This window comes from Podospora pseudocomata, assembly GCF_035222375.1.
Source record: "Podospora pseudocomata strain CBS 415.72m chromosome 1 map unlocalized CBS415.72m_1, whole genome shotgun sequence".
Taxonomy (NCBI): Eukaryota; Fungi; Ascomycota; class Sordariomycetes; order Sordariales; family Podosporaceae; genus Podospora; species Podospora pseudocomata.
The window spans coordinates 6571815-6598366 of NW_026946363.1; the positions used below are offsets into that span (position 1 = coordinate 6571815).

The 26552-nt window shown below is 51.5% G+C and overlaps 7 protein-coding genes across 7 annotated transcripts; 2 read left to right on the top strand and 5 right to left on the bottom strand.

Moving 5' to 3' along the window:
• Window positions 1-2501: 2501 nt before the first annotated feature.
• Window positions 2502-3383, bottom strand: QC762_121330 (uncharacterized protein; the record flags this gene model as incomplete). The annotated part of the gene is made up of 1 exon (XM_062886567.1): window positions 2502-3383. One exon carries the CDS (start codon window positions 3381-3383, stop codon window positions 2502-2504), a length of 882 nt encoding a protein of 293 aa, XP_062749664.1.
• Window positions 3384-3901: 518 nt separating this feature from the next.
• Window positions 3902-5548, bottom strand: QC762_121340 (uncharacterized protein; the record flags this gene model as incomplete). Its single annotated transcript, XM_062886568.1, has 1 exon — window positions 3902-5548. The coding sequence occupies one exon, from the start codon at window positions 5546-5548 to the stop codon at window positions 3902-3904; it is 1647 nt and encodes a 548-aa protein (XP_062749665.1).
• A 293-nt stretch (window positions 5549-5841) lies between these two features.
• Window positions 5842-8295, top strand: QC762_121350 (uncharacterized protein; the record flags this gene model as incomplete). Its single annotated transcript, XM_062886569.1, has 3 exons — window positions 5842-6416; window positions 6491-6706; window positions 6769-8295. The coding sequence occupies exons 1-3, from the start codon at window positions 6084-6086 to the stop codon at window positions 8293-8295; spliced, it is 2076 nt and encodes a 691-aa protein (XP_062749666.1). The 5' UTR covers window positions 5842-6083.
• Window positions 8296-8830: 535 nt separating this feature from the next.
• QC762_121360 (uncharacterized protein) lies at window positions 8831-11054 on the top strand (the record flags this gene model as incomplete). The annotated part of the gene is given in 6 exon segments (XM_062886570.1): window positions 8831-9228; window positions 9296-10046; window positions 10112-10265; window positions 10321-10489; window positions 10564-10852; window positions 10871-11054. 5 exon segments carry the CDS (start codon window positions 8831-8833, stop codon window positions 10847-10849), a joined length of 1758 nt encoding a protein of 585 aa, XP_062749667.1. The 3' UTR covers window positions 10850-10852; window positions 10871-11054.
• A 1003-nt stretch (window positions 11055-12057) lies between these two features.
• QC762_121370 (uncharacterized protein) lies at window positions 12058-13725 on the bottom strand (the record flags this gene model as incomplete). Its single annotated transcript, XM_062886571.1, has 1 exon — window positions 12058-13725. The coding sequence occupies one exon, from the start codon at window positions 13723-13725 to the stop codon at window positions 12058-12060; it is 1668 nt and encodes a 555-aa protein (XP_062749668.1).
• A 2622-nt stretch (window positions 13726-16347) lies between these two features.
• On the bottom strand, window positions 16348-17998 carry QC762_121380 (uncharacterized protein). The gene is made up of 3 exons (XM_062886572.1): window positions 17296-17998; window positions 16961-17240; window positions 16348-16907 (listed from the first exon to the last, which is right to left on the bottom strand). Exons 1-3 carry the CDS (start codon window positions 17345-17347, stop codon window positions 16580-16582), a joined length of 660 nt encoding a protein of 219 aa, XP_062749669.1. The 5' UTR covers window positions 17348-17998; the 3' UTR covers window positions 16348-16579.
• Window positions 17999-23634: 5636 nt separating this feature from the next.
• Window positions 23635-26112, bottom strand: QC762_121400 (uncharacterized protein). The gene is made up of 2 exons (XM_062886573.1): window positions 25202-26112; window positions 23635-25024 (listed from the first exon to the last, which is right to left on the bottom strand). Exons 1-2 carry the CDS (start codon window positions 25274-25276, stop codon window positions 24095-24097), a joined length of 1005 nt encoding a protein of 334 aa, XP_062749670.1. The 5' UTR covers window positions 25277-26112; the 3' UTR covers window positions 23635-24094.
• Between the last annotated feature and the right edge of the window lie 440 nt (window positions 26113-26552).

Below are 26552 nucleotides of genomic sequence, written 5' to 3' on the forward strand. Positions count from 1 at the left end.
CTAATAGGACTCTTGAGATGGAATACAAGAAAGCCTGTCACCTGGCCTTGGCCGATGGCCTTGTCCTCGAGTTGGTGTTTGAGGACCAGGATGTAGAATTCTATATTCAGAAGGGTGTGAAAAGTGGTGTTAAGCGGCGGTTTATTCGAGATATTGAGACTTGGGTGCCGGGAATGACTCTCGGCACTCGACTTCCTTGCTTCTACAGGGTAGCGGCGGTAGAAATTCCGGACAACTGCTTTTGCATGTTCCAAGTGGTCTACAGGCACCTCGGTGGGTTAATCGTATCCAGTCCACTTAACCGTTGTGATAAGGGCTAGTAATCAGGGCTTGGAACAGTAGTTTACTTTAGCTAATAATCTTCAATGGCCTCGAAGTCCTTAGTGAGGAAAGTCTAGAGATACAAACAAGTTTTGAGGACGCGTATATATCCATCCTTTTGAAATCCGTGCCCTAGTAGCCTCATGCAGTAGCCGAGTCCTTCCTCGTACCCTATAGCCAGTATCATTCCTTTTAGCAGCAGCGAGGCATTTAATTGTCCGCCTCAATTCTAACCATTAATTATGCAGGTAGATAGCGGTTAGGCCGTAATACGGCTCGTTATTTATTTGCCGTGTGACAATATGCCAGTCGGATACGCCCATATAAGAATCAAGGAAGGAGACGAATGAAAGATAGCGTTTTTGTTACGCCCAAGCGTAATACTCCCGTACAGGAACCACTGGGTGGTACCCGAGGTGTGACGAACCCCTATCCAGAACCTCTGAAAGGGATACTGGTTGAAGGCACTTCTGAACAATCCTGGTTCGGTACAGCTAAACAGTGTACAACTATGGCTTGTCTCAATCACAATAGCCTGAATACCAACGATTGTGACTTGTATTGCATACTGCGGAACTGTCTATCTACACCAGCCAGTTCCTCCGTATATATAGACCCTATGCCAAGCCTGGCACTGTCCTGGATCGATAGACTCGACCATCGATCCTATCGATACTGTCCCTTTTGGGATTGACTCTTCTTGATCGATCCTCGATCCCAATGATCCTGTTCTGATTGGTCCTTGCTCCTATACTAATGATTGGTCCGCGGTGCGCCCCGCGCCCCACCAAGTGTCAAGTCGTGACACGGATTTAGAAGAAAAAAACGATTGTTCAATATATAACTGAGCTATCCACACGCGCATTTCATCCCCGGCTTTCGTATGTGGAAGATATGGCCAATCGATTGCTACGCGAACGCGACGCGCCTCCTGTTGGCGTACGATGGGCTCACAACTTCGTCAAACGCCAGCCAGAACTTCGGACGCGTTTTACGCGTAAATATGACTACCAATGAGAAAGGCATAGATTGGATTCGGCACTTCGATTTCCACACGGCATCTCGTACGAAGGGCAAATATCGGCTGTTAATCCTTGACGGCCACGAGAGCCACCACTCCGAAGAATTCGAGACCTACTGCCAGGAGCACAACATTATTACACTATGTATGCCTCCGCACTCCTCCCACATACTCCAGTCATTGGATATTGGCTGTTTTGCGCCATTGAAGAGGGCATATAGCCGCCAGATTGAGCAGTTGATGCGGATGAACATCACACACATCAGCAAGTTGGAGTTTCTTTGTGCATTTAGAGAAGCGTTTTTTGCTTCGATCACAGAAAAGAATATCCAGGGAGGTTTTGCTGGAGCTGGCCTTGTGCCGTACGATCCAAAAAGGGTGATATCTAAGCTGGATGTACGCATTCGGACCCCAACACCCCCAGCCTTAAGCCCAACCACGGCACTACCTTGGGTCTCTCAAAGGCCACACAACCCTCGAGAGGTTACCTCACAGTCAGCGCTTATTAAAACTCGAATTTTCAACCATCAAGGCAGCTCTCCAACCTCAATACTAGCCGCTGTAGACCAATTTACTAAGGGAGCAATGGGTATAATGCACGAGGTGGCTCTTCTCCGTGCAGAGGTCTCTTCGCTACGCAAGGCCAATGAGGAGCTTAGTAAGAGACGGAGAGCCAAAAAAACACGTGTGCGGCTTGGAGGGTCACTTACTGTACAAGAAGCACAGGATCTACTGGATCAGAAGGCTGTAGGTGAGCAGGTAATCCAGGAAGATCGACAAAGTGGTGGTGGTGCAAGGGGGTCTCGTCCGAAGGTTCGGTGCTGTGGCGTGTGCGGTAAGCCAGGCCATAATGTACGCACCTGCCAGGAGGCTGCAGAATCATCTGATTCATCTATTTCTAATTCAGTTATTGTGGTTTCCTAGTATTGTGGTTGTGTAATTTAGGATAGTTGTGATAAGGTGGAAAGTGGTCGGCTCGCTTATCACGCACGTTAATAAATACCTTTTAACCTTTAATGATTATACTTCGTAATATAGCTAAATTCTATATTAAGTGGGAGGTGTTGGTAAGATAAATAGGGGGCTCTGTATAGGTTCTCTTATTCTAGATTGGCAGTTTAACAGAGTGTTTGATATTCCGAATTGTCTATCGTTTGCTCTAAGATTCTACACACACAAACGACAGCTCGCTCCAGTCCGCCAGACTGCTCTCCCCATCACTCAGGAACTGAGCATAGACTTCATCGTCAAGATGAGACCACTCCGACTCCGCGTCCAAGGCCGCAAGATCCTTAACGTGAACCCCTTGTCGCCGACGGCCTTTCCCTCTTCTCCCTTTCTTCATCGTGTCCACAACCTGAATAGTATATAGGCAGGCCTCATCCCCAAAGCCGACATAATTCACCTGAAGGTCCTCGGGACCGATAAGTCCCTGGCGGACAAGCTCTGCGACTTCCCAATCCTCAACGGTAGCATCAGCTGCGATGGGCATCGGACCACGTGGCCAGGCTTTTCGGTTGGCAGCGTGTATCCTTGCCACGTCGTTGTCGTCGTCGAAGGCAAGAGTGATGCCTTCATCGATGATTCTTTTGGGTCCGATGATGGCTTTTGGCTGTCGCTTTTGTGATGGTTTTTTCACCTCATCCTGGTGATGTCTCGGCTTTGACGTGACCTCTGATCCAGCGGGCAATGCTGGTGCGTCTGGCTCTTCTGTCGCCGTCTTTGTCTGCGTTGTTGTGGCATCGGCCTCCACTGGGGTGCTCTGATCAGGTTTGTCCCCCTCGTTGCTGTCCTCGTTTTCGATTGCCGTCGCTGCCGCCGCCGCCATCATAGCCCTTCTGCAAGCTCTAGGCAAGGTCTTACCCCTCTTGGCTGCGTTTCCTGCGCGGACCGACTCCCAATACTCCTTGCGATGGCTCCGTGACCCAGGATGGTGGCATTGGCGGACGTAACACGGTCGTACATCCCAATTCAATCGCACCATGCACCAGTCACACTCGTACCGGTCCCATGGGTAGGTGTCCCGTCCGCGCCGTCCCATTGTAGTTGATGTATTGTTTGTTGCTGAAGTCTGGAGAAGGTTTGATGGTGGTGAGCAGACACTGCTGGGTTGAGGTAGGTATTTGTAGTGGTAGGTTCAACGGCTGTGCACTGTTGACTTATACAAATTTAGCACCAACGACAATATAAGCGAGGATCCTGCCGGCCGGTGTGTGACTCAGGCCGGCGGCCCCCCACCAAGTTGCAAGCGCAGAGTTGAGCTCAATTAAACGCAAGGTACTCGGTATTTTCCTTTCTTTGCTTCTAAAAGAAAAAGAAAAAAAAAAGAAACCCGCGATACTTGTTTCAAGATGTTTCCATGGCCGGCATTGGGCTGCCATCTGGGAAAGAAGGTCATACTGTCATTGGCACTCGCGTCCACTCATTTGATGTTGAGAGAACCAACTTCAATTTGAAAACCGCCGCCAAGATAACTCCATGAATGATGAACCGTACAGGTAGCAAGCCGTATTTTCCATTGCTGGCCAAAGTACGCATGGAACAATGCATCGGTCCGCGTCATACACACAGCTGATTCAACCGCAGGACCACCTTCTCGATGTATCTTACTCCCACCCTGATCCCATCCTCATCCTGGAACTCCCGCTCATCTCCAAAGTCTTGGTTGTCCGGGTCAAGACAGGTCAGACATGTCTCTACAATCTCGGCATACCTCGTTCCCATGTATTGAGGCAGCTCGTTCCGCGCTAGATGTAGAAGGAACTCCTTGCCTCGGGTGTGTAGAAAATGGTTGACCTGTTTGATGTCCGGGTGTGGCGACACAGGCAGGATCTCGGTGGGCAGTGCTTGGCCGGTCTGGGGATGGTATCGTATGAACGATTTCCAGAAGCCAATCTCCAGGAGACAAACACCGAGACTGTAAATATCGTGTTGCATGATGTAATCTTCATTCGGCGAAGCTCCTTGGCGGGAAGAATGCCGGTAGAGATTTCGCTCTAGAGTGTCATCCCCAAGCCGCTGGGTTGAGCCATCCTCCCGTCGAAAGTTCTCGAAGCCCACAAGAAAGAGTGACTGCGAAGGCAAGCCCGATTTGGTGCTGGTGAATACCAGTATGGATTCCGGGCGGATGTTTTTGTGAACGAAGCCGAACGTGTGGACGTAGCTGACGGACCTGGCGAGTTGTTTTGCGTAGTCGAATCGTAGTGACAGCGTTTGAGGAGGAGCTGTATGGGATAGCACATACCGAAGGCTGTTGGGAATCCCGGTAGTGTGGACTGGCTGTCTGAAGACCATCGTCAACATTGATGGAGCTGTAGTACGATCGTGAAGGCCTTTTGTCGGTGTTGATAATGGGACGGCCACTCCTTTGCATGCGAGAAGGCCGAATGTATGAGGGTCGTTGTGCTGAAGCTTCCTGGCCAGGTCTCTTGCGTCCTTCTTGATGAGTTGATACTTGGCTACCGGCTCGCATGTGATTTGGTTGAGAATGTAGACCCCAACCTGACCATTTCCGTACAACCGTTGCGCGATTGAGATCTGCGAGAATGCTACTTGTTGAATGAACATCTTGGACAGCTCTGCTGCGTCGAAGGTTAATCCCGCTTCTGATGAACTACCGTATGTGCTGTCTTGCATGCGACTCGCTCTTATGGTGACTGTGGACGGAATGGCTGTTGCTGTATTGGACTGTGGTTTATCGTCGATCGCGTCAAGATTGATAGGCGTTTGGAGAGCGAGGTCGACCTGTGAGTCGGCGATTCTCATGAGAAGAAACCATGATTGGTCCGTTGTTTGTTGCCAGGTCTCCAGCTCCTCGATGGCCTTGTCTAGACTCTTCTTTATCAAGATGTATTTGCCCCTACGTGCATTAACCTCAAGGCTGTGGTTGATCTCGAGAAACACAGGCAGGGGCCTTACAAGTCGATTGATTATACCTGTGACAATTTCCAGCTTGCTCAAAAGAATCCGAAGTGTCTGGCCCCAAATCTCACGATGGTCATCTTCTATCAGATGTTGGATGCGCTTCAGAAAGTCGAGCTTGTGGGTAAATAGCATCCAGTTGTTGTCGAGACGGATCACACGCTCTGATATTTGAGCATCTGCTTGGCGAAGGTTCGCACACAGGGCCCTGAGTTGTCTTCCATATTTCAGACACAAGTCAATTGTCGGTGGTAGGGCAAGAGCCAGTCCAACAAGCTCGGCCATATTGGCAGAGTTCTTCTGGCCCACACGACACGAGGAAGAACTGGCAAAACTCTGGATAGACTGTGCCAAAGAACTTGTAAGAACACGGTTTGAGCGATCGAGGGGTGGTTGCAGCGAGGCGGCCAAATGCGAACCAATAATAAGGCAGACGAGGCAGACTTCCGGGTTGTTTTCTTCACAACTTCATGTGACTTCGTGCAGGCCGCGGGCTGAGGACGCTGTGATTGAGCGCCACGATTTGTCGGCTGCATATCTGGTGTGGCAGAATATGTAGAAGGAGCAAGAAGCCAAAACACGGCCTCGGTCACTCATTGGACAGAATGAAACCAGGAGCTGAGCCACCGCCCACTTCCATCCAGCTTTCCCCGCAACACAAAACGGCCCCTTCCTCTGATGGTTGTGAACTCTTGAGACTGCAGCTGACTCATTTATCCTTGATACCTTCCATACGCTCCGTCCCAACACATTCAACGCTCATTATCAATTGCCTAACCAAGCATTCCACGCCTACTGGTCATGTTCAAGTTGACAATCAATGGCGAACCATACTTCGATGTCGCTGGAAGCAGTCCATGACACCAGACTTCCAGCAACTGTCGAGGCGAATGTCACCATTCACCGCGTAACAACAGTACGACAAGGCAACCCATCATGGTGGCAAGAACGATGGGTGCGGCATGATAACAACATTCTTGGACACGGAGGATGCGGTCTGGTATGGTTAGAAAAGAAAGAAAAGATCCTCGAAGCGGAGGAAGACAAATGGAGAGCGGTGAAAGCCATTCGAGTAGCTGACAGCAAGAGCACCAACGAAGGCGTCCGCTACGTCCGTGAGTTGGAAGCGTTGAAAAGATTCTCTCAACCGAAGGTATGTACCTAGATGATGATGTTGTGCGTGTGCACCTACTTAGTCACCGTTTTACATGCTGACTTTTCCCGAAGTATGCCGATTTCTTTGTTGAGTTCTTTGGATGGTACGAAATCCCAAATTACCTCTGCATCGCCATGGAGTATTGCGAGCATGGCGACTTGAGGAAGTATCTTCAAACGGTCAAAACCATGCCCGAAGACGAGGTGAAGGTGGTTGCTTCCCAAGTATTGGGTGCTCTGGAAATGATGCACGAGGCAGGGTATACTCATAGAGATGTGAAGCCCGCGGTGAGTACATTATGCAGAAGCTGAATTCAAGAAGGCTTGGGCTCTAATGATGTTCTTCACAGAACATTCTCATCAAATCCAAGCCGCCGCAGAGATGGTGGGTCAAGGTGTGCGACTTGGGCCTGAGCAAACGTGCTGAGGACATAGCTGGCGCTTCTACGACTGTAAGGGGCACGCCCGGCTTTCTGGCACCGGAAGTGTTGGACTGCGATCCCAGCACAGGGCAAAGAGACTCTTTTCCCATCGACATGTGGTGTTTTGGCGAGACGGTTTACCAAATGTTGACCGGAGAGCCAGTCTTCAAAACCCTGGCAGCTCTTTTTCATTACCGGGCTGGCAGCATCGAATTCCCGGATCAGGCTTTCCAACGAGTCAACGCCAGTCCAGAAGCCCGTCACTTCGTACGATCATTGATGCTTGCGCATCCTCCTCTTCGTCGCACGGCCACCGCGCATCCGATATATGGCGCCCAAGGTCATCCTTGGATGGCAATCAAACCCGTAGAAAATCTGGTGATCAAGTCGCGGTCGGCAGTCTCGTACGAAACAGCCACCGCGTGGCCTCCCCCACTTCCTCAAGACGGGGATCAAATCACGGGAGTCTCTGGGAAATGGACGCAAACAGTGGAGATCGCAAAAGACTCCATGGCACATGCCATAGGCTCTTTCGGAGATCAGTCCGAATCTCAACTTCCTTCGATTTACCCTGCCCTCCCAGGACTTGGCCAGCTATATCACCCTTATCTACAATATGCATACAGCAACTCCACACTCAATCCGTTCTACTACTTTCTGTCACCTAGCAATTACTATGCTGCTCAATATCTCAACGCAATGATCAATACGATGTCAAGTGGCGGCTACAAGTTACCTGCAGTATCTTTGCGCAGATCAGTTCTGCCAAAGCGAGTCAAGGCTCTCTTTCCAAGAAACGTGGCCCGCTCAAAACCAGCAGAAGTAGTCAAAAGGGAATTCAAGGAAGCGATCACCAAAGCGGCCAGCAAGGTGACAGACAACAGGCTTCAACCAAAGGATACAAATCTCGACGCCCAAGAGTCGATAAAGCAACATATCGAGGCGGCAGATCAGCATTCTGACTCGAATGGGAACTCCCAACCGCTCGTAGGCCAGTCAACATATCAGCAGCCTGGGCTCAGTGCCGAGACTCGATTTTCCGTCAATAAAGAAAACAAGAACCTTGCGGAGGATTTCACGCCGACTATTCCTGTCCCGTCTGAGATGGCCGAGCTCTTCAGTCGCGGGAAGCCACCAAAGTCCAATCCATCAGGCACGGCAGGGGCAGAGGATCATGACTCGTTGCGTGACGAAACGGAAGAAAGTTGGACAGTTGTTACGTCAAGGCGAAAGCATTCTGGACCAGCAAAGAGGCGACCAGCACCCCCGTCTCCATCGACTCATGCTAGAGCCTTGCCGGCTCGCAAGAGCACACCGACTCCAAATTCTGATGTACTAACAACTCAAGTCTTGCCAGTTATGGCACGTCGACCGGCCCCGCGACTACCACAAGCAATCATTGGCAGACAATCTTGGGCCGAGGTAGTTGCTACAGAGGGTGGGGAGCCTGAGTGACAGAGTGTTCAGAAAACCTTTCTTTCTAGCAAGAAGTCGCGATCTGGTATGCACCCGGTTCGAGGGGCAAAAGACGATTGTTTTATGATATCGAATCGGATTGCCGGATCGACAACTATACACGATCCGCACCATGGTTGGTGCAGGGCTCAAAAGCTTAGCATCCGTGACGTGCCAAGGCCCCCCTGAAGAAACCGCCCTCGGCTCAACTTGCCGACAACACGCTACGAAACCTCTTTCTCCACACACTGCAACCAAAGGTTCCGAGCTCGCGTGGCTCCGCCAACGAGCCTTGTAATAAAAGTATGGTGCGGCTGTGCTACTGTTGCGATGCTGCTGGGTTCTGAAGCCCCTGTTGCCGTTTCATGGAAACTTTTGGCAAGTCAATGCGAATTTCAGGGTCCTTTCCAAGGGGTGAGGACGATGCATGGCGCAACACCAAGATGGACAATAAGAGGGCACACGATGCCACTCGACTCTCGGTTGAGAGTCACAAAGTGCGAACCCTCAGTCTGTCTTTTCCGCAAACACAACAATGTGGCCAGCCGAAGCCGTGATAGGGGCTATCAGCACCCTGCTCTCTTTACAAGCCGACCATGTCGCCCTTGGTTTTATTTCAAGTAACAGTACACCATGGCACACCTCTCTAGCCAAAAGAGCAGCACAGGACTTTTTCCTACGAGTGATGCCCCTTGGAGCATCCATAACGGAAGGAATTGGTTCGAGCAAAGGGGAAGGGTATCGCGATCTACTTCGTGCGCAGTTGCGTACACGGGGATGGAACGTTAACATGGTGGGATCAAAACAAAACGGGCGTTTTGAAGACAATGACAATGAAGGGCACCCAGGCTTGACCATCAACCAAGTCCGCGGGGAGTTCAATAAGACTGGCAAGGCGCTGATGCCAAATCTGGTGCTTCTCAACGCTGGGACGTAGGTCTTCGCAGCCTCCCAATCTCTTACGGAGAGAATAACCGTGTGTGCTAACATGTCGATTTAGGAACGACTGCATCCGCCAAATCGACACCAACAACGCGGGAGCCCGCCTCAAAGCTCTCATCGATGATGTCTTCGCAACCGTTCCAGGGGTAACAGTGGTCGTTTCGACCCTGGCACCATCACGCAAAAACGACAGTTGTTCCGCAGATCTCAGTCAACAATATCGCGACTTGGTGACCAATACCTACAGAGGCAACCCACGTATTGGCATGGCCGACTTGCATGCAGCCATCAACATAAACGACCACCTCCATCCCGACGGGGTACATCCCAACGATGCAGGCTACGCCATCTTTGCTTCCCTCTGGATGGAAGCAATCCGAAAACTCGAAGACCAGATCCAGCCTCCCGCAGCAGTGATCGACGATGGGCCTGTCGATGTCCAGCGGCCATCTCCGCCAAACGATAAGGAATGCATCCGAACCCCAGGGACAGTGGTAGATGACACGTATCTGCACGAGCAAGTGGAAAGGGGCGTCTTGAGCTCGGCGAAAATCCCAAAGCGTGTGGATGGAAGAGGGGCAACTCCCTCACAGATCTTCTTTGCCAATGTTGTCGTCATGAACAACCTCTTCAAGAGGGGCGAGGAGTTGGATGATCGAATTGCGGTCTATCGTGGCGGCGATGGTAGTAACAGATATGTGTTATCTCAAAACAGGGCTGGTGGGAATTTCGAGACAAACACGATGGAGTTCAGTGTGGGAATCGACTGCGATGTATCAAAGGGGGCAAGGGTCATTTTTGCTGATTTTGTGAGTACCCATCTAGTCTTTGCGCTTTGGCTCGGGGGGTGGTACTGACTGAATTACCATAACAGAACAATGATGGTTTGGATGACTTCTTCTGTGTCAATGCCAAGGCGGGCGTTTCGGTCTCCTTGAACCGCGGGGAGAGGCCTCCCAGATTCGAGAGCATCGGGCAGGTGGTGCCGGACCGGGAGGGTTTCACAGCTGATGATGTTCGAGTTGCCCGTAAGTGTTGACATCAAACCCAGCCAAGCTACTTGGTGCTGACGGCCATTCTCAGAGATCGACGGTGACGGAAGAGCCGATTACTGCCTCATCAAAGCTGACAGCAGCATTGACTGCATCCGCCAAAATGGACAAGGAGAATTCAACGGAGCCCTGCAGTTGACCTTTGATAAATTGTCCGGCATTGACAAGGGGCGTGTTGTGCTGGGAGACATCAACGGAGAGTAAGTCTCGGCATTCCGCCCTAATATGTCTGTCATCTTGACAAACTCCCTGCTGACATTTCACATTTTTGTAGTTTCCGCAGTGATTATCTGAGAATTGGAGAAAACGGCAACATCCTAGCATTCATCAACTCCGGCATGGGCAGCAACAATGCCCCAGAATGGCGAGACGCTGGTATCATAACCCAGGGTGGACTTGGCATCATGCCACCAGAGCTTATCAAATTTGGACGGGTCTTCGGTTCATCAAAACTGGATTACATTTACCTGGACGAGAATGGCGGCAACTTTGAGGTCCATGCCTGGCAAAACACTGGGAAAGGAGGTAAAGTGCGTGTCACAGAGGACTGTCCTCCATGACATGCCTCATACATGAAACAGGGGGAAAGGGTGGTTGTGGGCGAGGCTTGAAGCTTGTAAATTACTTGTAACATATTGTGTCTTTTGAATAGCGCCTTTGATAGGGCCCAAGAGCAGAGAAACTGTTGGCTCGGGGAAGAAATTCTGCTTCATTCTCCAATACTGAAAACCTTGCTACTTGTGGCAAAAGAAAAAAAAAGAAAAAGCCTATCACTCCTGGCCGCGCCCGCCGATCCCCTTACACATACGAGTCTTTTCCATATACCGTGCACCCATGCGTTCGGCCTCCGATGCTCCTTCGTTGCGAGATACCGGCCCCTAATTATCACCCTCGGTGGTCTCGATTTTCTTTCGCCTCTGAATCCTTAGACTTGATATGCTCTAGATTAGCCAAACGTCCAGTTCGCTCGGAATGTCCATTCCCGGAACGATCAACCTCCTGGGTCGAGCTATGGCTCCGTACTTTCTTCGCCGCCGGGATTTTGGTCAAAATGTCTCTGCCGCAGTTCTCCCCCTTCCGGTGGAACGCCTGACAGGCTACTCTACCCCATGTCGGCCTCGGCGTTGGCTTTATACATCGTTGTCGCCGTCGTTTTGTTGGCGATGTTGACAGCGTTGTCCTTGCTGGCAGAAGCCATGGTTGTCTGTCTTGGTGGTTCGATGGTGTGTAGTCTGCAGAACTGCCTCTGTATATGCTCGTGTTATTTCTGGGTGAGATACCCAGCAGCGCCCGGCACCCTTGCCACATAGATAACTGAGATACTAGAGTAGGTAATATGCCTCAAAGGATGGTCCATATACCTTTCAAGATAATTTATAGGCCCTTACGGGATAGTTTGTGGGCCTCTAAAGAGAGTTTGTAGGCCTTCACAAATAAGTAACAGGCCTTGAAAGATTGTTCAGAGGCCTGTTAGCTTACTTTTAAGGTATATTTTATAGTATAATATGGGTCAACTTACTTTAGTGTCTCAACTATTTTGTGGGCTGGGGTCCCCGGGTGAAGGTTGTGGGCCATGGAATACGCCTCTTTGTCATGGGTCGAGAGGCGCACAAGAGTGCTGGCGTTTGCACCCACAACTTGGTCAGCGAGTCGCGAGGTTGTGATTGTGTTTCAATCCAATTACAAAGAGTCAAGGCTGTAAAGGGACTTCATTTCTCATCTCAAACTAGAGTCTAGCTCTACTTGTACTGCTCAAAGACTGTTCAACTTAATAACCCTGATTATTTGGGTATCCATACGACTGTCCTTGGTTGGACTGATACTGCTGAGGATTGTACTGTGGGGGAGGTGGGTATTGGTTCTGTTGACCATGCCCATACTCCTGTGTGGGCGGAGGCGGAAACTGGTTTTGCTGGCCATGCTGATACTCTTGTGTGGGCGGAGGCGGGAACTGGTTCTGTTGGTATTGCTGTGTTGGCGGAGGGGCATATTGCTGACTGCCCGAGTAGTTGTGTCCCTGCTGGGGAGGTGGGGGAGGATAAACCCCAGTGATGGGCTGGTTGCCGCCACCGAGCTGAATGTTGTTGGTCACTGCACCCACTTCTACCCCATCATCGTTACTTATATCGTCCGGCACAGTAACCTTCACCTTGGGTAGGTACCGCTGCACCTTTTGCTCCACAATGCCCTGGACGAAGACCCAGCTTTGCTTCTCAAACTTGCGGTGGCCACCGTTGACGACACCAAGGATGCTCTGGCGGAGGGTCTCTTGCACCTTGCGGACGAGGCTACGAATCTTGATGAGCAGCTTGGCCTTGATGTCATCACCAAATCCACGGTCCCCACCCGATCTCGAGGCCGAGACAGTATTGTCGAGTTGCGAGTCAAACGGATTGCCGCCCAGAATCTTCTCGAGAGGGCGCTGGAACTGGTCTGGCAACAGCTCAAACAGCTGCTTCTCAATCTGTCCCAGAATCTTGCGGAATTCGAGGCGAACCTCCCTGTGGACCTTGGCCAAACCGTGACTGAGCTTCTCGCTGATGAGTTTGGAGAAGCCGCCCTTGCTCTCGCCACCATCACCCTCAGCCCTATCCCCAACGCCCCTGGACGTGCCCTCGCCATGTGACTTCTTGCTTCCAAACAAGCTCCCAAACCCCTTGACTAAATCCTTCACCTGATCCTCAAACTCCCCCTTCACACCATCACCAAGATCCCTCGTGGTAGTGTTCCCCCGCAACCACTTCTTGATATGATCCAACGCAATCTTGGTAAACTGCTCCGCGATAGACGTATGTTGATCTCTCAGCTTGGCTCCAACCAACTCCTTGATCTCAGGGGTAATCATCCTCGCCTTCTCCTCGGGGTTCCCAGCCACATCCTTGACAGTATTGCTCAAAACCCCCAAGAGCCCATCCAACTGGAACCCCTGACCACCACCAGGCCCATCATTCCGCTTATCCAGGTGATCCTGAACCACGTCAAACGCCGCAGAAAAGAACTTCTTCATCCCATCCCCCTCCCCCCCACCTCTCGACCTCGTCTCCCCCTCACCACCAAAGCCCCTCGCTTGCCCACCACCACCACCACCACCAGAAGTCAAGTTAAAAATCTCCGCCAAATCATCACCCACCCCTCCCGGGCCCGCAACCGCGCCAAAGCTCTTGGTCAACTTGGCAATCTCATTCGCAAAAGACAGGCTCTGTCCACCGTACGAATCAGGAACGTCCTCGTTCAGCCCTCTAGCACCAGAGCTAGAGCTGTTGTTGTCTTTGTCGAACAAGGTCCGGAACGCCTCAATGACCTGCTGCTCGAGGCTATCGATGGTCTTGGTCTGGAAGGTCTCGAGCTCCTCGGTGATGCGGGGCTGGATCTGGGGGGCGAGCGAGTCGACATAATCGTCAACCTTCTTCATCAGGATGTCGGGAAGGGCGGCCATTTTGACGGATGATAGGGGTGATGCAAGGCGCTAAAGATAGGGCAATAAGGGAATAAGCACCGGGTTGGGTTCGATGTTGGGAAAAACAACTTGAATCGCGTTGCGTTTCTCTCTGCTGGGGGAAGCTGGGCTGATCGGAGCGGGGTGGAGGGGTTGTTGGGTGCGGCCGATAAGCTGATAAAGCTCCCACTTGACGTCAGCTTTTGGGGGGAGGGGGTACGGGGGGTATTCGTTTGCCACTGTCTCTGATGCTCTTGTTGCCCCACAAAAAGTGAGCTTATTAAGTGGGGCAGCGCTGAGCTACTACGGTAACGGTATACCTATTAAATAGCAACTTGTAATTTTTATTTCTCTACTTTTTAATATACTAGTAACTTGTGTCCTTAGTAACTGATTGTGACGAACCCCTGTACAGAACCTCTGAAAGGGATACGGGTTGAAGGTAACTTCTGACAATTGGTTCGGTGCAGCTAAACAGTGCACAACAAGATGTCCCAATGTAAACACAAGATACCGTGAATACAATCTGAATTGCATACTGCGGAACTATCTACGAGCTATCTAGTTCCTCCGTATATATAGATCTTAGACCCCTAAGTATCTCCGTACCCGGATCACTCCCGCTCACCAGCGGTCGGTGGTGATCCTCTGGTGCTCACCACGCTCACCAGGTGATCGTGGTGATCCGGCTCACCATTGCCAAGCAGTGAGCCCCCTCTGACCCTGCAACCTTGCCGTCGTGTCTCCTTCCTGTCACGAAGTGGCCAAACGAGAGGCAATGCTGCAAAGCTACACTCAATTGACGAAATACTAAGCTAAACAAGAGAAAAAGGAAAGGAAGGCTTTGCCTGGCCTGGCCTGCAAGGAATTTAAGGTGCAAGGCTGCAAGGCTCGGTGGGGCAGGGCATGTGAATGATAAGATAAGGTCAGGGTGCCAGTGCCAGTGCCATGACACTGAGGATCTACGTAGTACAAACTTAACTTTGAAGCCCTGACGCATGAACTCGACAGAGGGTCCAACGGCATGACGATAGAGGCGGCAACTGCATTCCGCGCCGCACTGCTGGGTGTCAAAGTCATGCACGATGGAGGCTGGCTGCACCGCGACCTGAAGCCGACCAACATCGGCCTCATCGGCAAGCCGCTCCATTCCGTTCTGCTGGACGTCGGCACTTCCAGGCACATTCAGGCAGGTGGGTTGTTACGGCCCGAGCCGGGCACGGTCGGCACGGTCGGCTATCTCGCTCCCGAGCTCGAGCTGGAAAACTCCATCGACATCTGGTCCATGGGCATCATCTTGTTCGAGCTGACGTACAACTACCACCCGTGGAAGTACGCCATCAACCCGTGGCGCGATGGCGAGACCAACGAGGCGCTGCGCCCGTCCTTCCAAAGGAGCTATCAAAATGCCGCCGACGAATGGCCCATGGGGCACACGCCACCGGAGATTAAAGAGAAGCGCAATGCCGAGGTAAAGGCGCATGAAGAGCTCGAGGGGGCCACCTCTGACGATAGCAGCGACAACAACAACGACGACAAAGACAAAGGTGGTAGTATTGATGCCGGAGTTAATCCGGAGAACCCAGTGGCATCAGACCGGCCCCGGGTTGCGGAGGCCACGCCAAACATACTGGCTCCCGACACTACCGCTGTCCGCCGAAAGCCTTCTGGCCACCCCACACAGGAGGAAGCGGCGGAGGATATCCGAGGAAGACGAGGAAAAAGAGTGCCCGGCTAAGAAGCACGTCAGCTTTGCCCAAGAGGTCTCCGCCGCTGCAGAAGATGCTGTGTCCAATAGAGCACAGCAGCAGAAGGGCTGGAAGCGGCGACGGATTCTCGACGTGGCGATGAAGAGGAGAGGGAGAAGGAGCGGCCGAGTAAGGTGCGAGTCACCACCGCTCGCCCCAGCAGCATATGACTGCAGAGACTGCGAGCACGGCCAAGACGACCAGCTGGATGACGATGCCACGATTGTTGCAACACGACGGCTAGGCTAGCCAGGCACTAAAGATCGTTACAGCGGGACTTTACTGTTCGTTGCACGGCTGGGTACATTCTGCTGTGGATTGCACTGCTATGGCATAGGTTTCAGTAAGTACACCTCATTTTGGCGGACTTCCCCATGGTGGATTTCCCGGGCTGAGCAACCCAACATCTGAGGCCACCTCCTTGGCTACCGAGATCCCGGCTTTGGGCCACAAATGTTGTGTAAGTCAGCCGAAGTGCACGAGGGTTGATTCGCCCACAGTCAGTGTCAAAATGATGTTTTGGGCCCAAGTTGTTCGTTCAAAGGAGATGCGGGATAGGTGGGTTAGGGTTAAGTGCGTTTATGAAGCCCCTGCATCCGGGCATGTAGGCATGTGATAGTGGTGTGTTGTATGCTTGGTAATATTCTATATCAATTGTTCGCTGGTCGTGTCAGTTCTGCACCGAAAGATTTCGCCAAGTTCCTTTCTGCTACCCAAAAGTGATTGTCAGGGGCGCATGGATCGACCAAACTTGGCTTTTCATATAAAATCATTGCATAGGTACTTTTCTCTTGGGTAGCATCAAGCCAATCTCGATGTCCGTCGTCAGATCAGAAAATGGTTCTTGAAAGTGATTTCGGCCACGGGCGGTTCTTGAAGTAAGGACTTGTGATTTTTTCTTCAAATACCCGTCTTTGAGGGGTATGATGACGCAGAACAAATACACATGTCCAGACAATTCTTGCAATCTATATGCTCAGTCCACAGACCTCAGTGCTTCGCTTCCAAAAACCCTCTTGGTGCGATCCAACGGCCGCCTCTGGCTTTCCAAGTCATGTATGTACAACTCCCGCCGGTATATTCTCCCCCATGCCTTTTGAACTGGCTTAGACACCGCTCGCAAGTCTCTCGACAATGGCGTCAAAGTCCTGGTTGGCAGCCCCCGAGAAGTCATGTTGCCAGTATCCATGGACGTCATGGATTGGGATGGTCGAGGTGGGGCTGTTGGGGGAAGAAGGACGGTTGGGGGAGTAGGCAAAAGCCATGCGGTTTCCTCCCCTGGGGCTCAGGAAGCGGGAGGCGCCGGTGTCGGTCGTCCACGAAGTGCATCCCTTGCAGAGAGCGGTGTACTGCCAGTGGGTGCCGTTGGACTTGGTGCCGGTCCTGAAAAGGGTGTATTGGGCGTTGTTGTAGGCCTGGGGGGTGATATGGCCACTGAAAAGGTTGTCAGCGCATGATCATCCACTTCACAAGTTTCCAGCACTTACCCAGCCCAGCGAGAGGAGAGCACCGGCTGGTTCTGGCTGTTTCTCCAGGCAACAGTCAACGGGTTCCTGGGCATAGAGCCAGCCCAGGCAATACCGGCCCAACCGACATCGTTAGGAATGACGGCCTGGATAACGGCATCGTAGGAGGTGTAGGTCTGGACGTTGGCCGGAATGGCTACGCGGTAAGTGATGCCCTGGTTTACCCTGTACAGCACGTAGTTGGAAGAAAACACGAGGCCGGTGTCGGGGTCGCGGTAGATGGCATTAGCCTGCGCCGTCACTTCATCCAGGTCAGCACTCTGACCCCCATGATTTAAACAACCTCCACCACTCACCGGTTCTGCTGAGCAGGGCCGCGAGGAGCCCAAACCACAAAGTCCAGAGCATATCGAACCACGAGGTTGGCGAAGGGTCTGTCGAAGAAGAAGAGAACCTTGGCGGCTAGGTGATGTGCGCGACAAGACGTGGAGGCGGCAGAGGGCTCTTTTTTAGTCTGGGTGGGACGGGAAGAAGCCAAGTTGACCAAGACGGCAAGAGTACGGGGAAAGGATGCACTTTTGCCATGATTAAGTACAGCGGGAGGGCTGCTGTCGGCATCTCGACTGGATCGCGGGCGTGGGCAACCAAGCATCCCAGAAATACCAGGGCGGAGGAGGTTCGGAGGCAAAATTGCTGGCAAATTCTGAAAGCCAAGACTCTGAATGTACGCCTGTTGGACGGGTTTAATCGCGTGACGCCATGTTCTGGGGTACTGTTAATTTATTTCGAGTCGGAGAAGGTTGCTCCTCGAAGGGAGGAACGTCGTCGTGGTATCTGCTGGGCGGTTGCAGGCGGTTGCGGGTTGTAAGTGTCGCTCCACGGGGGAAGGGCGGGGCGGCGCATGGGAGAGCAGCGGTCTTCCTTCCAAGATGAGCGTCGACTTTAGCCGCGCATATTGAGGGCGGTGGGAATCTGGGCAAACAACAAATGCCAGAGGCCAGCCTCCGAGGGATAAATGGCGTCGGTATATTAAAAGATCGTGCACTATAGCCCAGGGAGCCGCAACCCCGAACTTGGAACGGGAATTTCTCTCTACAAGAGCTTCATCAGAAAAGGGGGGGGTTGCTTCCAATTCGTTTCATTACCACGCTGCTATTTCCAGGTTCACACGTTGTCTTCTCCAGACACGTGGTGACGACGCAAGGGCGATGCGTGCGAATCATCTCGATTGTCAGCATCAACAACAATCGCCTCGAATCCGACTGGCTCGCCCTCGTGGCGACGACCCCCATCCCACCACCGTCACAGTGGCATCGGCCCCGAGTCTTGAACAAGAGGTCCCGGAGGCTGGATCCAAAAGGATACTACAAAGCGTCTCATCTTCTTACATTGCCTTGCTTCGTTGTTCCCTTCTGCTTTTATCCATGCCTGCGACGTCAGCCACCACCCGGGCTCCCGCCATGGCGCAAGACAGACGATATCCTTCGAGAAGGCTTCTTCTGGAACCCATATCCCGGGTTCACACCTCTTGGCGGGATAATATCGACAAGCCGCTGCCATGTGGTGGCGACGTAGGTCCTTTGTGCTGCCCCATGGAGTAACGTGATGACCGTTGTGTTCTGGCCAACCGACTACGACTTTCCCTTTTCTCCTGGCGAGACTTCAAACCTTGACGCCTGCTACCTGGATGGATACATGGTCGGTATATCTGCTTCCGAGAACTGGACATCCAAGTCACGCCTTGATGGATACATGCTACGTTGTTTGAGACTCCCTATCCGCGTCCTTTGCTAGTAGCTTGCTTACCCAAGCCCGTGGTACTTGGCTCATTGAAGACCAAAGGGCACTTATTCAGGGAGGACAAACGCACGTGTATTTGCGGACACCACGGATGATAAGAGAGCTGAGATTGGCAAATCTGATGAGGTTGAGGTGCTACAGATCAGCAAATAACTCCTCCTGCTTGCTGGCTGAAGGATTTTGGTAGAAAGTAAACCCATTTTGTCAAGGCGCCCAAGTTGCGAGTTGATGCGTCCTCTAGACAAGGCCTATGACCACTCTTTTTCCACCCGTTAATGCTCCCCCACTAGACTCTGTTCAACCCTTTCCCAATCAGTCGAACATAATGTCTGGTTTGATAGATGGTGAGATATGTGGTAAGACTTGCCCTCTATCGTCCGCGGAAACACTTCTCAGCTTGGAGAGCTGAGACTATCAGGAAGTTCCTGTCTTTCCTTAAACTTCAGCTACAGCGATTTCTTTCTCGAGAGCAATCTCTTGTTGGGCGAAGTATTTGTGAATTGGCGTGAAGTGAAGCCATGCACCCAAGCCAGCATGACATCTCCGTGACATTACCTACACCTCGTGCAAGTCCCGCAAGTGGCGAGTGACTTTATGGTTAGCACTGGCAGTAAACATGACGCTAATCATCCTGTTGGGTTGTCCATCGTGAGGTTTGACTACTACAGAACTGCTGATAGTGGCATTCAACGTTTCGACTATCCAGTGTTCTGCGAGCTTCTCCCAGGACGTACGGAGCGGAAGCCTGAACACAAATCGAGCTACAGGAGGGATCTCGTCAGGAAACAATGTACTCCATGCTGCCTGCGTGGACCTGGCAATAGTAGAAATCGGTGGTCAGCTTGGCGCGCCCTGGCTCCAGCACTGTCAGTGTTACACACATACCATTCTTCCTTGCTTTTGGGCCCAGCCCAGCTTGAAACGAGCCTGATCCTCTCAGCCACTGGTGTTGCCTAATCCTCAGGCATTAGATGTCGCTTCTTCAAAGCCGTCTCAGCCTTCTCTTCGCAGTATTTCGAATAATCTCTTGACACCGGCACGCTGGTTTTGTCTGGTCGCTGATACTCACACGGGAATGTGCGGTCATTAGGATCCAATCTCTTCTCATATCTGGCCCAAAACTTTGCGTCGGCGAGCCACGCAAAATATTCGAACCCAGTGAAACCCTTTGGGGTGGCACTGCTATCCGCAGAGGTCCTATCGGTCGCAGCGTAAGTCGATCTCCAACCAGCAGCATACAGGTCGGCACAGGCTTTTATTACCGGCCTCTCATGGAGCCTTTCAGCGGCATACTCGTCGTTTTCCAACTTGGGCACCTCTGAAGCCATTGTGGCAACCATGGTGGAGCGTCGTTTGCGAAAATTGGCACGGATCTTCTCCTTGTCGATGACCTGAGCTTCAGGTTGGGCCATAGACGGCTTTGTATCATTCTCCATGGTGGTGATTTTGTTGATATAAAAGACGTAGATGGTTGTAAATTCTTTTGTTAGAAGCTATGGCAGCGAGATGTGTGGCACGAGGTCACTGTCCTGGAGAATGAAGCGCAAAAGTGGCGAAAAGGGTATGAGTAGTGAATAAATTTAGCAGAAGAAGTAAATCCTACAACTGTGTGAAATACTAGTAGAAAGGCCATAATCAGGAGCAACCAAAGTGTGGGCCTGATGAAAAGGTGGCACCAGGAGGCCTGGGAGCGACCACAAGATGGGACTGAAGAAAGACGCGAAGGGTGGTACGGCAACCGATACAACATATTTCTCTCTTCATTTCACATACAATATGGAACTCTCTTCATAACAAGAGAGAACCTGTACGGAGCCCCCTATTTATCTTGTCAACACCCCGTTAATATAGAATTTAACTGTATTACGAAGCATAATTATTGTCGGTTGAAAGGTATTTGATGAGCTCTAAAGGATAATTCAAAGATGTTAAAAATAGTGAAAGGGCTTAAAAGATAGTTCAAGAGCTTTAAAAGATAGTTCAAAAGACCTTTAAAATATAATTTGAACGCTTATTATTTTTCTTCTAAAGCCTTCTACTATATGATAAGAAAGGCAAGTAAACAGATAGGCAGCGGGGCAGTAATAAGATAAATAAGGGGGCTCCGTAAAGGTTCTCTCAAAAATAAAGAGCACCTCCAACCCGGCATATCTCACAGCACTTGGTTTTTTGATGTTGGGAAAAACTTTTTTGAAGGACGATGATGAGGGGGGTTTATACTCCGAAGATACTTCAAGACATTGCTGCTGGAAAGCCACAGAATCCACCATATCTTACCATTTCAACCCGCCAGTATTGGAACCTTCTGGACTGACTCTGCGGTGTTACACCTAGGAGAGCCGATTGGGTAGTGGTGGGCGAGGAGGATGAGGAGGCTACAGGTAGCACGCAGTTAGACAGCACTTTTGGAATCAAATCTTGCAACTGAACTCGACCGCCGTTAATCACGCTGAAGTGACCTCACACATGATTACATAATATCACATTTTGTCAGTGGCTCGGTGTATGAAACCCCGACTCGACACGCGGAAGCCAACATAAATATGTTCAGACAAGAGAATCAAAGCTCTCCGGGCCCCAGCACACACAGTGGCCTTGAGATCTATAAAGCTGCTGAATTTCCCAACCATTTGGGTCAAGAATTGGTTGCGGACTTGTACACCTTTCTACCTTGTCACACTGGAAAAGTCTCTTGAAAAGCATCGACTACCCTCAAGTTTAATATTTGAAGTTTCTCTAGACACATACAAGCACAACACCGACAATAATGACATTATTTTCTCGCTTTGTACGTCAAAAAGTCTCACGAAATGTGCCAAAAGCGAATAAAGCGAGTAATCGCATTGTCTTCAAGCCCCGAATCGTTCCGCCGCTCCCCTGGCCGGCTGGTAAGCACCGGTTTTATGACCACCGACTCCCAACGGACCGCCAGCCGCTCCCCGCCGCCAGCCAAACTTGAACAGTGGGACAATGTCGATGTTGAAAGGCTTTCGCACAAGACACTTCACAGCTTCGGAGCGGGCAGAGCTGCACAACGGGTCGCAGGAAAAGAACGGCGGGGAACCGGAGACTGAATCTAGGGTGGGTGACGAGAGAGGTCGAACGGGGTGGCTAACAGAAGCTCAACAGCGATCACGAATCCCGCTAAGAAGACCAGACTTTCAGGTTCGGTTTGAGGGAGTGGCGTACCAGCAGATCACGTCAGGCTTTTCCAAGCAAGAGTCATTTAACAGAATACGGCTACCAGAGAGGAGACTTGCTAGATTTTAGGTTTGGGCAAGCTCAGCAGCGGGCATTCCGAGGGCGGCGGCAGTGATGGAGAAGGCGGCAGGACCGAGGTAGAAGATCCCGTAAAACAAGGCATCGTTGCTGATGAATATGGCATGTGAAGAGACTTTGTGAATGAGTACAAAAGTGCAGAAAGGAGAAAGACAGAATGGCCTACAGTTCTTGTGTCGATGCCAACAGCCCGCACATGTGTTTTGTCAGAGGCGTCATGACAGAGCTGGCGTAAACTCAAGTTCAAAAGGTAGCTCGGGTAGCGTGGCAATGGACTGGAAATACGACGTCAGTCGCGGAAATAGGCCCTTGCACCAACACACCGATCAAAATAATCGCTGCTCTGGTCCAGGGTGCTCGCCCGAGCTAACAGCACCTCGAGGTAGCTTCCGGTCGGGTTGCTAAAAAGCTGGCTGCCACACGGCTTCAGACCTCCTGTCTCCCACAAGGGCCCCAAATGGGCCCCGTCATTCACACTTCCAAGAGGGAGGGTCGGGTACCTAGTCGGTTTCCCGACTGACTAAGCTGGCTGTGGACGGTTACACAGAACGACTCATCGACAAAGACACACCCCCTCTTTTTTTTTTTTTTTTTACATGTCGACAATCTTATTGTCAGCCATGGCATATTCCTGCAAATCCTATCATGGTATTGTCCCCCAAATCCTCCCTCACCCAACGGAGAAAGTATTTAACCATCATATTGGACCCCTTTCCAGGCAATATTTCCCATCATCATCATCATCATCATCATCATCATCATCATCATCATCATCATCATCATCATCACCATCATCATCACCAACTCTTCACTACCAACAACACAAACACATATCCACAAAACCAGTCGATCTTATTTTCCTACTCAGCCCACAAAACCACAACCAGTCAGGACAAAGATGCCTTCCAACAACAACAACCACAACAACAACAACCCCTACTCCTCCTCCTCCTACAACCCAAACAACTCCTACTCCACCCCCCAAAGGACCCGGCGCAATGCTGTCGTAGGAGTTGACTTCCTCCCTTTCCCCTCCTCCACCCGCCGGAATGCATTTTCCGGACCATCCACCTCCACCAATAAAGCTACTGAATACAAGAGTAGCAGTGGCGCTTACTACCCATATTCTTACACTTCTTACACTTACACGTCTTATTCTTCTCCTTCTTCTTCTTCTTCCAAGAAGTATTAAACGACCTTGGTAGTTAGCTTACTCCTGCTTTGAACAGCAGGGGAGGTCTCAAAGGGGTAATACCAGGCCTGGGTTTTGTGGAGAGGTAACTAAACAGAGAGAGAGTGAGAGAGAGGGAGAGAGGGAGAGATAGGGAGAGAGAGACAAGGCAGGTAATTAGAAAAGACACAGAAGCAAAGTGGGTTTGACCGTGGTGGTCATACTTTGGCGAGCCTCAGTAGCAGATTACTCCTGACCTTTTCTTTTCAGGGGAGGCTTCGTGTTTGTTGGCGATGGTGATCGATAATCACACTCTGTAAACCTAAAAATATGAAACCATTTTCTTTCTTTTCTTATTGAAGTTACCTAGTTCAATGATGCACATTTGACAATGCTATGGTTCCAGAGTCGAGGACTGATTCACGAAGTGCAAAAGCACAAGAAGTAAGAGAGGTGAGAATATTTTGAATTTATTCATCATCCGCAGTCTCTTTTTGAGATCTGCTTCCGTTTCCAAAAACTATGAATCCAAGCCCTTCGTTGAGCTGATAAATAAGAAGTAATATATATACCACAAAAGAAAAAAAAAAAGTATCCAAGATCCACACCTTTTTTTGATGATCCCACCTGTTCAAAAAATGATACAAACAACAAGTAAATGGGTATAATGTTGGGCGCAGGGAAGTCAAATCGCTGGAAGTTGCCAAACCAAGAAAAAAAACTCCAGAACTCCCCGCTTAAATCCCAAAGACCCAAAACAATGATGTGGTATCATGTCCCAAGAAATATCCTCATAACGCCGGAGAATGCAATGCAAGAAAGCCAGCCACAAACAAGCCAATGATGAGCCACCACTCCTTCTTCACAGTCCAACCAACCAACCCCCCCTCTTCTCTCAGACAGCTCTAGTTCCAAACAGGAAGCTGCTGTGGCTGAGGGCCGCCTCTGCTCATCAAAAGCATCTCCAACCCCTCCATTCTCCCCCTCAGCGCATTGTTCTCCGTCTCCAGTCCGAGGTTTCTCCGCTCCAGTTGCATGATGTACTCGGTGGCTTTGGCCAAGATGGTGGCCTTGTTGAGCTTGGCCGCTGGGGAGAGACCGCCGAGGATCTCGTCCGCCATCATGTCGTCGGCGCCATTCTCCTCGTAGGCGCCGGGGTTCTCCATTCTCTGCGCCACGATGCGGAGTGCTGGGACGGCGTCGCGGAGCTGCGAAATCTTGTCGTTAAGGTTGGTGCGGTACCGCTTCTCGATCATGTTGTGGGCCGTCTTCTTGGGTCCGGCGGCGGAGTTGTCCTTGGAGGACCGGCGAGGGGCGGCTGCTGGTGGGGGGGAGGACCGCTTGGACGCGGGGAGGGGCTCGTCGTCCTCGGACGGGATTGAGGTCTTGCGCTTAAGGTTGCGGGATGGGTACCTCTTGGAGGCATCGTCCATGGAAGCAGCCATCTGGCGTTGTTGGGAGGGGAGAGGGGCAACCATGATGGGCGCCGTTTGGAAGAGGGGCGCTTGGCTGTCGATGCCTTCGGTGCCAATGACGGTGGCCATGGGGTTGACCGCGGGGCTTAGTGACGGGTTGCGGAGGTAGTCGTTGTTGCTGGTGGCGTTGCTAGTCAAGATGGACCCGTCAAAGGGGTTGGTCTTGAACAGAGCTTCGGGCTCTGGGGAGTGCTCGATCCTGTCCCAGTCAACCCACTGGTCGGCAGTGGGGTAGCTGAAAGAGCTTGAGGAGAGAACAGGAGAGATGGGGGAGATGGGGGAGGCTGCCGAGTCCGAGTTGAAGTCGGTGCCAAAGTCCTCAAAGTTGTCAAAGATGGGTGAGAAGTCAGAGTATGATTGCTGTCGATGATGTTAGCTCTCCTGACCGAGACATGTATGTTGTAGTTACACATGGGTATTTATGCAGGAGTCCAGGTGCGTATTGAACAGGGGTAGGTAGGCAGCTACACCATACCCCGCACCGTTCACTGCTGGGAGAGAAGATGGTGAAAGACACAAGGAAAAAAGGTCACTAACAAGCTGGGCAGCATCAAAGGAGGTGGTGGCATATGGGTCGAATGATGTCGACGAGTTGATAGTTAGTCCAGACATTGTTGGTGGTGTGGTGGTCTGCTGTTGAGATAATGCTAGCACAGACGAAAGTGGCAAGTGTCAGTTGGGGTTGTCTGTTCGGGTGGTGTTGTCAATGACGTTGATGTTGATGGTGCTGGTGCTGGTGATGGTGATGGTCCGACTTCCAGCCTCAGGGACGGGACCTCGAGCTCTATTAAAGACTGAAAATGCCCTCGCTTCGTCCCAACAGCTCGCCGCGCGCTCGGCACTCTTCGGGCGCGCATTGCTGGGCGGCCATGGGCGGCCATGGGCGACACTGGGGAACATGGCCGTCCACGGTAGTGGATGGTGGCACAAATCGGACCCTTGGGGCCAAACTGACCATTTCCAGGTTGACGGTCGTACGAGAGCAAAGTGGGCAGATTCCCCAAGTGGTCCAGACTCTGAGCCACTGAGGTGGCAGCTGCCAAAGGAGAAACCCGCAGCCGCAATACGTGCAATGTCTCGGCACCACACTGCCAGCTGCCGTATGATTGGTGCGGAGCTCACCGGTGGGTGGCCTTGGCGCTCTTCTCGGCAACACCCCTTCAAGACCCATGGCTCCCGCAGCTTGAACAAAGCCACAATTCGATGAATGCCTTTTTCACGTCCAGACTCTACCATCCAGGAATCCAGAATTCCATGGCAGCTCTAGAGGCGTGGTGGCATTTGACAGTTGATCCCGATAATTCACGACACCCCACCCTTTTTTACCCGCTGAAGGCTCTTCCCAGCTGTTCCATCAACGGGAATTGCCTGTAGCGTCGACCGGTCATTCCAAGGCGCCCGTTGGGAAAAGGCATCCGGTGCAACGCGAGAAGGTTCCCCGTCCAATGTCCTCCCCGGGGCCACGCCTTGCTGTGAGGCATGACGGCTCGTTGTCGACTGTCATGGTGAGATGTTGATATGAGGCATCGACGATTCACAAGCCCGAAGTCCTTGGCTGGCGCAACAAGCGCACGGGATCGCCTAGTGACGCTGGCCGCGGGGGAACATTTTACTAGGTAGGGGGCTATGGGTGGAAGAGCTGCGGGAGAACTACCAGCTTTGAGGCGCCGTCCGGCAGTGAACGCGATACGCTATAGAGAATGTGGATTCTGGGTCGACTCTGGTTCGTGTTGAAGAAAATGGGTCGACTTTGCAAACTGACCCACTCACGTGGCCCGCAAAACATGTGACCGGACATTGCCGTGGAGAAATTGCTAGTCAACATGTTCCCATGCACCCAATTTTGGTGCGATGGCGACCCCAATACTATCTCGAGAAATTATCGTGC

Excerpts from the sequence above, each read along its gene's own strand:
- QC762_121380 (XM_062886572.1), bottom strand. The coding sequence starts at position 17,347 with ATGCTCTGGACTTTGTGGTTTGGGCTCCTCGCGGCCCTGCTCAGCAGA. Across the intron at positions 17,241-17,295 it reads GGCCCTGCTCAGCAGAACCG|TGACGGCGCAGGCTAATGCC; the intron begins GTGAGTGGTGGA and ends ACCTGGATGAAG. Across the intron at positions 16,908-16,960 it reads CTCTCCTCTCGCTGGGCTGG|TGGCCATATCACCCCCCAGG; the intron begins GTAAGTGCTGGA and ends CAACCTTTTCAG.
- QC762_121400 (XM_062886573.1), bottom strand. The coding sequence starts at position 25,276 with ATGTCTGGACTAACTATCAACTCGTCGACATCATTCGACCCATATGCC. Across the intron at positions 25,025-25,201 it reads CCTTTGATGCTGCCCAGCTT|CAATCATACTCTGACTTCTC; the intron begins GTTAGTGACCTT and ends CATCATCGACAG.